At 40.9% G+C, this 11341-nt stretch overlaps 1 protein-coding gene across 1 annotated transcript; it reads left to right on the top strand.

The window, feature by feature from the left end:
- The first annotated feature begins 6851 nt into the window (after positions 1-6851).
- On the top strand, positions 6852-7652 carry gsx1 (GS homeobox 1). The gene is made up of 2 exons (XM_020923161.1): positions 6852-7227; positions 7309-7652. Exons 1-2 carry the CDS (start codon positions 6852-6854, stop codon positions 7650-7652), a joined length of 720 nt encoding a protein of 239 aa, XP_020778820.1.
- The last annotated feature ends 3689 nt before the right edge of the window (positions 7653-11341 follow it).

The following is an 11341-nucleotide window of genomic DNA, read 5'->3' as shown; positions in this document are numbered from 1 at the left end:
TAAAACACATTCGTCTTGAAGAGGCAGATGTAACAGTGGATTTATATTGGGTAAGATGATTAACTTCCAATTTAAAAAAAAAATAATAATAATAACTTAACAAATCAGTTTTTGCTCAGACTGCTTTCCCACTTTTTGAAAGCCCTAAAGCAGCTATTTTCCCATCATTTGTGCATTATGTATGGCACAAAAGAGGCCTCTTTATTTTTCTGAGTCAATATGTAGATGCAGACGGCTTGTCATAGCATTATGCTGCTGCTCACTTTATTCATCAACTGCCCACAAATGGGCATTCTTTGAAACACAGAGGGCCATTTGGAGTTTTTGGGGTCCAAAAGTGTGAACGTTGGTGTCGGAGGACCCCTGGTCAGGCCCTGCTCAAAGCCACTGTGTCAGTTTCTATGGTAATGGGGAAATAGTAACTGGGTCTAGCAGCGTCCTGCCGCGTGTCGCCTCTTCAATAGACTGCATCTGCAGAAAGTGAAGGGCCTGTGTGATGGGCAGTGACCCGGCAGCTCCCGGAGCACATATATACTCATATAGACTTTGTATGAACTGTTCATGAGAAAAAATTAATGAAACATTAAGATATTTGCCCATTCTGCCAATGGCACTTTGGGAGTGCCACAGATGTCAGTATTGCACTGGGAAGCCATTTAATGGCAAATATGTATCTTGGATCCACAGTACTGCAGGTGTTTTCCTCTCCCAGGAAACTGTCTGAAGCCTGGGAAAGCTTTCATTGCGCTGAAAAGAGAAGAGAGTCAGCTCCATCAGTTTCTCTAAACACTGTGTTTGTATTATCATTGAAACTTTTCACTTTCACTCAATGAAATCAAAACAATTTGAAAACAATAGTGACTCCTGAAAGGAAGCTAATGTGAGCTGAAAGGGGAGGAAATGGGTGAAGCGGCAGGAGGCCATTAATGAGAAAACCATAAAGTTTAAGGAACTCCACTTTTAGTCCAAGCTTCCTTTAAACCATCAGACTGCTGTCAACAGGCTCATACATATCCTGCTGTTGAGAGAGCACTGACAGTGCCCTGATCATGCACCACTGAGCTGAAAATGAGTTAGTAATGGTTACATGAGTTTCTTGTGGGGCACTACCCCCCGTCCCAGCTTCTCTAACTCTCTGACCTCTCCTCTCTCTAACCCTTACCCCCCTCTGTGGTTTCCCATGGGCTGCCAATTGATTCAATTAACTCAATACACAAATACCATATGCTTAAAGATGTTTTTTCTCAACCATGCATGAACACTTGGCAGCTGCATGGAATCGGAATTTTCTCTGAAGTTATTTCAACAGTGAAATAAAAGGTGTTCTCAATCCTGAAATGTAACAAACTTGGTTTACTCCTGAGCAGTTAATGAAAAGCATCAGATGCACAACTCCAGGAGAAAATGAGGCTAAAATGTGAATGAGTAAGGATCACAAAAGTGCATGTGTGAAAAGCAGGGAGGAGCAGTGCGATGCATCAGAAGTTGTTCTCGGTGTAATTGCGCTTTGTTTTCCCACAATAAAGTCTCCCTCACGTCGGCCGCAGCATCAGACTCGGTCCAGAGAAATGAGCCAAGGAGTGGGCTGAAAAAGGCGCTTTGCATTCTGGCTTTTGTATTTTCGACAGTGTCCATGAAAGAGCAACAGACACAAAATGGAGAACAAAGAGGGCTGTGTGGATGAAGGCACTATCTCTGACATCCCCGGCACTTTGAACAACTTGTCAGTTTGGACACTAAGCAACTGCATTCTGTCACAGTTGTGTACAAACCCCTTGAAAGGGCTGGCTGACCTGCCCATATCCCTTTATTGGAGTTCAAATGGCAAGAGGCATCCTTTGTGTCTGGGAGAGTTCATTAAATTCATTGGTTTGACCTGTTATTTCTAGGCCAAAAGTCTGCTGATTTGGAAAAATGTGAGTCAGCCATACGTAATAGCCTACTGACCTCAGAAGGGTAACAAACCCTTTTGAAGAGCATTTCAAGGCCTTTGCATGAATAGGGTCAAAGGGGAAGTTTGAGACATATCTATGGCAGAACCAATGGATTCACATCAAAAGAGAATTTGAAATCATCCAAAGATATTTAGAGCACTAATGGCTCTGTGAAGTTTTTATAACTATACTCTCACTAACAGACACTCAAATTATTTTCCTCCATGAGAAATCTGTGAAGATTTATGAAACTTTTGATGTCAACAGACGCTCGGATAGTTCAGAAGTTCTCACTCAAGTTCATGGAATGGTCAGTCTAAAATGGATCACCACATAGATCAGGCATTTTTATCCCCTTTGGGCTTCAGTTCTGTTAAACCTGCCACTGTGACTTTTGAACATACAACATAAGGGTGGACATGATATGATATGATCCTGTGACAATCTGCGAAATTGGAAAATAGTATTACAATGTCATTTAGTGGTTTTCTGTTCTGATCTATAGGCTCTTAGACAAATGGGATATTATTTTTTGCCATATATTTTTGCCTAAAACAATATTATTTCGTTTACCTACATAATTTCCTTCTTACAATTTTGGAAATCTATATTAAGAGAGGTGAGAAAAATATTTAGGGCCAGTCTTGGCACAAAGGTGGATTTTGTGCTTGATTAACACTTAATGCCATTGTTGTCTTTTATTTTCTACAGAGAGACAGCTGAAGAATGCACTACGGAGCTTTTCACTTGACCCCTGGAATGACTCTAGGAAAGATGCATACAACATTAAAGAGTGTAAGTACCTACACAATGACAAACAAAAACACAATTTAACACATCTTTATACTTATCATTGATGATTATTGTTTGAATATTCATTCCTTTTTTAAGACAAAGAGGAACATTTTGTGTATTATTTATGTTTTTTTATTTTTTATTTCATAAATATTGAATATGTAATATTTGTGGTATTTCACAATAGTAGCTCATAAGGTTGATTTGGTCAGTACTTGGAGGATGGTGGTTGTAATCTAATCAAGAATTCATCCTTTTTGACGTATAGTTATCTCTTGTGTGACTGTGTGCTTTATGCTGTTTAGAATGGTTAAATGGAGAATATGAGCAATCTATTACTATTGTCTTAATATTATTCCTGTTACTTTGTTGCTACCAGCATCCTATCATGGCACACATGGAAACTCATAATTGTATAATGGCACTCAAATTGAGTATTGTGAGACTTTCTTGTTGCTGATGACCCTGTGGTTACTAGGAGACAATAGTAAATAGAGTGAGTCAAACTGGGCCAGTGTCAGCATGACTTATGACTGCCACCTTCAGTGCACACATAGGCCACTGTGGTTTGTTGTTATTTATCAAGTATTAAATAACATTTACCTCAACAAGTGCTCACAACTATTCCCTTTAAATACATTGTGACTTGTAACTGTTGTACAAAAAAATAAGTCAAATTATGTCCATAATTAGGGGAGACCAATTTTCCATTTAGTCACCTCTTTGCATTTGCAATAATCAGGACTAACTGGCAAGTATGCGTTCAAGAAGAACCTGCAGATGACTTTGCATTGCTTTTATTGAAGGTGAGTTTTTTTTAAATGGAAAACATTACATTTTAATCTGTATTTAGTACTACTAATTTAAGCACACATGTGATCCTTAAAAATTTCAAAGCCAAGGACATCAGATAAAACCCTGTCTTAACTGTACAGTTAACTGTCAAAAAGGCTTAAGCGTGTAATTGTTAAGCAAATTGTCTGGCTGTTATCTCATTGTCTTGTATGCAGTGAAATTACTAACCTACCATAAATAATAGTGTTAAGAGCTGGCTTTGTGTTTTCAAATAATGCATAGATTGTCTAACTTAAGGATTGGACCATATGTCTCTTAAAACACCATAACAAAGCCATTCAGATCTTTCTTGGGTGTATAAAATTACCCCTGAGTTCATTAAAACAATGTAGAACGTTGTTTATTTCTACTTTGTTTATTTGTTGGCATATCTTTGACCATGTTTCGCTAAAGTGAAATATAATTGATCTAATTTGTGGCCCTCTGTGAGTTAAACAGTACTTGTATATAATTATCTCCCTAAAAGAGCTCCTCATCCTCAAATAATCACTCTTCAGATGTTATCAGTGCAGACAAAGCCCACTGTTGGGTTCAGTGTTCCCAGCTGGCAGAGCACTGGTCATGCTTGTGGCTCTAGTCCGGTTCACCTGTGGATTTGTGCTGGTCCCGGCAGTAGCTCTCTTTTAAGGATTCATTAGTCCCTATAGACTGTGAGTCTAACCATATTGGCCCATTGAGCTGGTACTTGTGTGTCATCTGTTTGTCTATTGGACTGGTGTTTGTGGCGAGCATATGAATGATAATCAGCCTTTGTGTGCACAGAGGTGCAGCCGGAGCTGAGGGTGTGATGTTGCCTCAGGGGCAGATTAGGAGGGGCAGTCACAGCGCTCATACACGCAGTGGCCAAACCCCAGAGGGACCTCAAATCCTGTTACACTGTCAGCTAAAACCATCATTTGTATTAGACATGTGGGTGTTTAAGTGTGTACATATTAAGTGGAATGGTGTCTTAAACTATGAATTATTCATTCTAAAAGAAAAGGAGATATTGACTACATCTCCATAAACAGACTGCTCTCTTTTTGTCATCAGGCACGAGATCTTTGGAAATAATTGTGTAAAAGCCCCTGAAAATGTGCTTGGGCAGAGGCACAGCGGGTCCTGGTCCATGTTATCATCGGATAAATCTGAGTGATGGCAATTGTTCAACTTAATATCTTATAAATAATTTACTATTTGAGGGGAGTGCCTCCCAAAGCTGGAGCTTTATGAAAACACAGCTGTATGCAGCATTTATTTGGTGTGAAAAGGAGCTTAACCTATTTATGGGCTACAGCACATTCGATTTTTGAGATTTTATATTGCACTTGCTTCACATTGCATAATGTTTTAGGTTAAAAAATAAATCTTAATACATTATAAATAATCATGCAAACCCTGTGTGTTGTGCCTCAAGCCAATCTACACAGTCAGGATGCTCCCTCTCATAAAATATTGTACATTTGAGATAAAACATGTCATTACTGAATAAAAACTAAAAGGCACACAAGTGACTTTTACTCACAGCTTATATTTTATGTAAAACTCCAGTTCACCATAATTGTGTGGTTATGGTGAGTGGGCTATTTGCTCCCATTATTTATCGGTAACAAGTGATTGTGGAGAGCGAGATTCTTTGCACTTCTGATCCGCGCCTCCAGAGGGAGGTCAAAACTATTTGTCGGTCTCCAGTTGGGATTGCAAATTAGGACAGGCTCCCTGCGCGACGACCCATGAGACCTGCTGCTACTATCCGCGGGACTACTGCTGTACACTATTACATACACTGTCATAGGCAACGGTTTAATCCAAAATGACACGATGAATGTGAGCACCAAACCACCTTAATTGACCACGCGGTGACATAACTTAGCCTTATATGCCTAACGTATAAACACACGAGCCCAAAACATTCAAGGAAAAAAGCTCCTTTAAAAAAAAGTAAAACTGTAGCCTATCAAATCAGAGGCCGAACAACATTCGCGGGAGGGTAGCTCACGGAGTTGGCTATTTAAAACTTGTTCAAACACATTTTGAATATGCAGCAAGTTGGGAGAACGCAGGCCTTTTCCACTGTTTACTAGATGTTACGGTTACTCCACTTTGAAGGTGTTGTTGGCAGTGTTAAAGTGAAAGAAAATGTTTTCCTATTACTTAATTGAATGAGTGTGAGGTGGGGGCTTGACGCGCCGCGCACTGAGCTCCTCTATGACAGAGTCGCCTTTGTTGCGTCTATCCGCCGCTGTCACACACTTTAATTCGACTCTCTTTTTCTCTCATTGAAACCGCACCACAATGACATTCAATAAGGGCCGCAGAGTGAAAACCTGGTTATTTTTACATATTCTTTGGGCCAACTCGGCAGGGGCCCGGCCAAAGGAATGAATCAGAGCTCTTTAACAGCGCAGCCTTCGGGCGATCGCTTGTCCTTTTTTGTGGCCAAAAATGACACATTAACCTTCAGGTGGATATGCGACAGCTTTACATTCAGCTGTGGCGTTTATGTTTGCGCTAAACTGTCAGTAAAGCCCCACAAGCCACACACGGGCCTCAATAAAGAGCTTTAGGGTGAAGTGAATACGGGGAGCCTCTTTAAACAAAACTAATGAAAAGAGAATGACAGCAAATGAAACTCCATCATATAGGCTAATGAAAATGTGTGTTGTTTAACCCGCGTAAAAGTTAAGCTATTGGCCTACAGGCCTAGGCCTTTGTTTTAATTCACGTCATTCTTTAAATGGGACGTTTAGACTATAGTTTCTGTGTTGTGGATGACTATAAATAGGCTATGAAAATGTATTCTCATAGTCCAACTTAAACCAAGTTTGTGCAGGTTTTCCCTAAACTGGGATTTTCAAGGAGTGCATAGAACTTTAATAATATGAACTTGCCAGACTTATATTGTATTTGTGTATTTAACAGTGCATCAGTTCAGTATGCTTCATGAGAGTTTGTGCAGCTCATGATGAAATAAGAGATGATAAAAGGGAGAATGGGCAGTGCCGCCTCTCGCGGCGTGGGTGGGGCTGACAAGAATAGACTACATTATGCAGTTCATTTAGTTAACAAGTGAAATAATGGGGAAGCGTGCAGTGGGAATGCCGAGAGAAAGGCACAAAACCCTATTGAGCGTAACCGTCACATGGCCGAACCGAGTCCACGCAGCTATTTAAACCCCGCGCTGAGCGTTCAGCACCACTTCGCTGTCCACGCCTCGAGGGCAACACTTCTCTGACGCACGACAGCATCTTTCCACGCGCTTACCTGCAAAACTACAAGTCTGTAACAATGCCTCGCTCTTTCCTCGTGGACTCTTTGATTCTAAGAGAAACTAATGACAAGGGGAGCGAGAACAACCCTCCGCTCTTTCCTTATGCTGTGCATTCTCCGCACCACCCACACGCACTGCCAGGAGCGTGCCACTCGCGGAAAGCCGGGCTGTTGTGCTTCTGTCCGCTGTGCGTCACCGCCACACAGCTGCACCCGTCACCGCCGGCACTGCCGCTGCTGAAAGCGTCCTTCTCTCCGTTTGGCTCCCAGTATTGCCCCTCTGCACTGTCCCGCCACTCCACGAGTAACAGCGTCAATCTGAGCCACGCGCCCGGCCTCTACCAGGCGACCTACTCGGTACCAGACCCTCGCCAGTTCCACTGCATCTCCATCGGTAAGTAAAACCTCAACACTGTTCCTTTTTCAGTGTTGTTAGTTTTGTCAGTATGGCTCTAAGTAAGTGTTTTTGTCACAGAAAGCAGTAACGGAAAACTTCAGAGCAGCAAGCGCATGCGCACAGCCTTCACCAGTACACAACTTCTGGAGCTGGAGCGCGAGTTCACTTCCAACATGTACCTATCCAGACTGAGACGCATCGAGATCGCCACGTACCTGAACCTGTCTGAAAAACAGGTGAAGATTTGGTTCCAGAACCGTAGAGTTAAGCACAAAAAAGAGGGCAAGAGCAGTGGCCCACGGACTGGTTCTCATAACTGCAAGTGCTCCGCGGCGAGATGCTCAGAGGAGGAAGAGGACGACATGCCCGTCTCTCCATCCTCATCAGAAAAAGACGACGTGGACTTGTCTGTGTCCCCTTGAGCGTCTCTTACAACTCCAGCACTTGTTTTTAAAGTACCAAAAAAGACTGCTCATCTGTGGTCAGTCGCTTGTATATAAACAGAGATTTTTCTAATCAGGGTTTGTCCTGAATATTGTATAGATGTATACACGTTGTACGCTTTGTATGTAGTTTTTTCTGAAAACTGTCAAATTGTTGTTGCCAATCCAAGGCACATTTGTAAAAAAACAAAACAAACAAACCCAAATTATAGAGACAACAGTGTTGTGAATATTATGGGCTACACATGTATTTTGTAAAACGGAGTTTTGCGTTAAAAGGCTCCGACAAAAAATTGAGAGTACGCCCATGCTGTCAACGAGACAAATCTCAAATTATATCTTCAATGTGATGGAATAATATTTATTTATTTAAAATGTTGATGAATAAAATATTTCTGAGTTGTAAACAATCTGGTCTCAGTCTTTACGCACTATTGTGGTACACTCTTGAGCGCGTAAAACTATGCGTATTTAATGACGCTGCAAAATAAATAGCCCCTAAGACAAAAATGTTATATACAGTATTAATAGTACCAATATAGTTATTATTGATAAATGTCAATATTAAGTGCCTAAGTACTTATTGGATTTATGTGCATATGTATCACTTAACTCAAGTTCAGTAAAAATCCACGGGGATCAAGTTAACAGGATAATGATGATGATAATGATATTTATGTTCTTTAAAGCTTAGAAGTAGGTTTAACCACTGGATCAAGACGCAGCTGGATTTTAAAACATTCACTGCGTAAAAGTCAGGGCACATAAAGGCTGCGGGGTCGTTACGCGCGTTTCTCACCGGGACACCAATTCTGTCTTATACAGAGGGACCACTCTGTTTAAGTGATCCGTCTCGTGTGACTGGCCTCATAATGACTATAAGCTTGTATAATGTTGAGTGCATCTCTAGATATTGATCTTACATGAAAATAAATGAGGGACAGAAACGGCTTGGTGTCAGTGACCTGCATTGTTCCGCTGTCAGCTCTACTCTCAACTCGATGCACTACTTTATTGACACCTAAGTGAACTCTGCCGAGAAGACATTTTCACAAATACGATCACATCTTTAAAGATACAAAAGACAAAACAAGATTAATAATCTCGTCACTGATCCCAACGCCATTCAAATCCAGGGGCAAAAATGCTTGCTCCATATCACTTTTACTCATTTTCAGAAAATATTATTATATGTGTGAAAAATGTGTTCACATGTTTGCAGTTTTCTCACAGCACTTAAAATGAAGTCTACACTTGTGTTCATGTCGACTGCAGTGTTGTTTAGAATGTTACAGAACTTTATTGCAGAAGCGCATTGTTCATTTCTACATGTATTTTACGCACTGCCCTTGCTGCACCCCGAGTAATACTTTTTACTCAGAATAGTATTTATTTGAATTAGAATGTTGTAAACAATGTTTATATCACCAAAGTTTATGGCTGAATTATACTGAAGGATGGAATAAGACCGTTATATGTTGTACATATTGGTGGCATTAGCGTGCCTTTTCCGGACGCTCGATTCCATTTGCAAGTTTTCAGTTAATGTCAACTAAACGATTTTTACAAACCTCTAATATTTGCATCTGATTAGATATATGGGATTAGACCATTTTGTTAATTGCACCATAAAGCTCCATTTTGCTCACAACGCACTGTGCAAAGCGCCCTTTATCCGCTCAATAGCCTGGGGGTATGCGCCCTGGGGGAGCTTATACGCTCCTGCTCCAAATGCTCAAATTATTTATTCTTAATTTTGTGACGATCAATTCATTGAAGCAAAAAGGACTACGGTGTCTTTTAGAAAAGAAGAAAAGGGGATTGTGGACGTAACCTTGACGGAGCAGAGAAGGGCTCCCCTGACGCTGGAGAGCCGCTTGAGTCAACAGGCGCCCATCTAGCAGACTCGCCCTTGTCTTTATTCGCCCTAATTTTTTATTTACGGCTTTTCTTTGACATGTCTCTTATCTATCAGATTAAAAGAACAGCTTGTAACAAATCAGTCTGCACGATTTACAACAGCATTAAAAGGGGACAAAGGGAGCAGGCAGTCAGTACCTGAGAGTCTGGTAGACGGCGCGGCGCTGCAGCTGATTCGATGGTTTGAAAATACGCACGAAACAAAATACTTGAATCCTGAAAAAGAGCCTTTGTACGTTTCTTTAGAAATCAAGCAATTCTGCATGACAAAGGACAATTAATAAGCCGTCTTTTCACGACCAGCAGCTGGTTTCCCCGTCAAGGAAAGTTGGAAAAAATTCAGACTGAATGCGCGCAAAAGCCCTTTGCGCGCAGACAGCAACCCAAGGTGACCCATTTGGCACAGTTAAAATAACCAAGCCGGAGTAAAAGCGAGGGAACTGTCAAAAACATTTAAGCTGAAATATCTTGAAATTGCAAATCCCTTTATGTGGAGGGACGCTGCCGATGTGGGTTAGTGGTACAAAGGAGGTGGTTAAGTTGGAGAGGCTTTGGAAACGGACACGTGGCTTCTCAATGAGAGCTCTTTTGGATCCGCGTGGCTTTCTGTGGCACTGCACACTCACTCAGTTTAAACTTGTCCTGCTCAGTAAAGACTCCTTGCTTTGTTAACCATTTACGTGATCAAAATGTATCTATATTTTAACCACTTTTGAATTATTTTTATTTTGACAATTCTAATCCACATAAGATATTTGCTTCAACTTTCCATTCATGGCAGGACATATTGTGGGGTTACTCAAACTTTTTGGCCAACAATTAGCATTTTTTTTTTTGTTAAACATTTTACTTAATTTTCTTTTGCGCATCTTTTAAAAGGAATTTATTACAAATGCTGTTGTTTCATGTCTGTATTCTTCAGCTGCAAATATACAGTAAACTCGGCAAATAGACACAATCCTTTACTCATCCAACTTTAACTGTGGCATGTTGACCACTTCCCATTATAAATCCGTTAGTGTCTTAGTTCTTTAACACAAGAACTTTAAGCTGTATGATGTGTTAAACAAGTCATGAGTGATGGGAGATGGAGTGGCACGCAGCTTTCCCCCTCTTCGTCTTCTAATTGAATATTCAACGCGCGCACCGTGCCTCGCCTCGCCTCTGCGTGCCTTTTTCAGTGTGTGCACAGAATACGCCTTTTAATTCTCGGCCCATACACTGCCGTGTCAGAGGTCGAAAAATAATGAACTGCGCGCACATGGAAGTCACCCCACCCGTCACCAAATCTAAATGGAACTGTTTGCGCATACTGTTCTAAAACGGTATCATATCACATGTTGGCATGTGATGTTGGCATTGACGTCTACATTGCACAAAGTTTAATTTTCGCTCGCGGTTGTTAAATATAGAGAATAGACTGTGCGCGTTAATGAGTTTTGGATGCGTCTTGTGATCATTTGGTAGGCCTATTTTAAATTGGTAATTTTAATAAAGACAATATAATATAGCCCAATAAATGGCAGTGTATATATGGGTTTTTGAAGTGCAACGTCACACAAATAGCATACAGTTGTGGGTGATGAGCTCACAAACGTGCCACTGCCATGGTCTACAGATTAAAAGACCATCGAAATACCAACATTTCTTCACGGAAAGGCGCGAATCTCACGCAGAATGTTACACAAATAATATTCTAAGGGTTTTACTGTTGTGCATTGTTCTCGTTAGATACTGAATATGTCATT

Source organism: Boleophthalmus pectinirostris, unplaced genomic scaffold, assembly GCF_026225935.1.
Source record: "Boleophthalmus pectinirostris isolate CB_2022bp ecotype Guang Dong unplaced genomic scaffold, ASM2622593v1 HiC_scaffold_12, whole genome shotgun sequence".
Lineage (NCBI taxonomy): Eukaryota > Metazoa > Chordata > Actinopteri > Gobiiformes > Gobiidae > Boleophthalmus > Boleophthalmus pectinirostris.
This window is presented reverse-complemented; position numbering and strand designations above follow the sequence as displayed.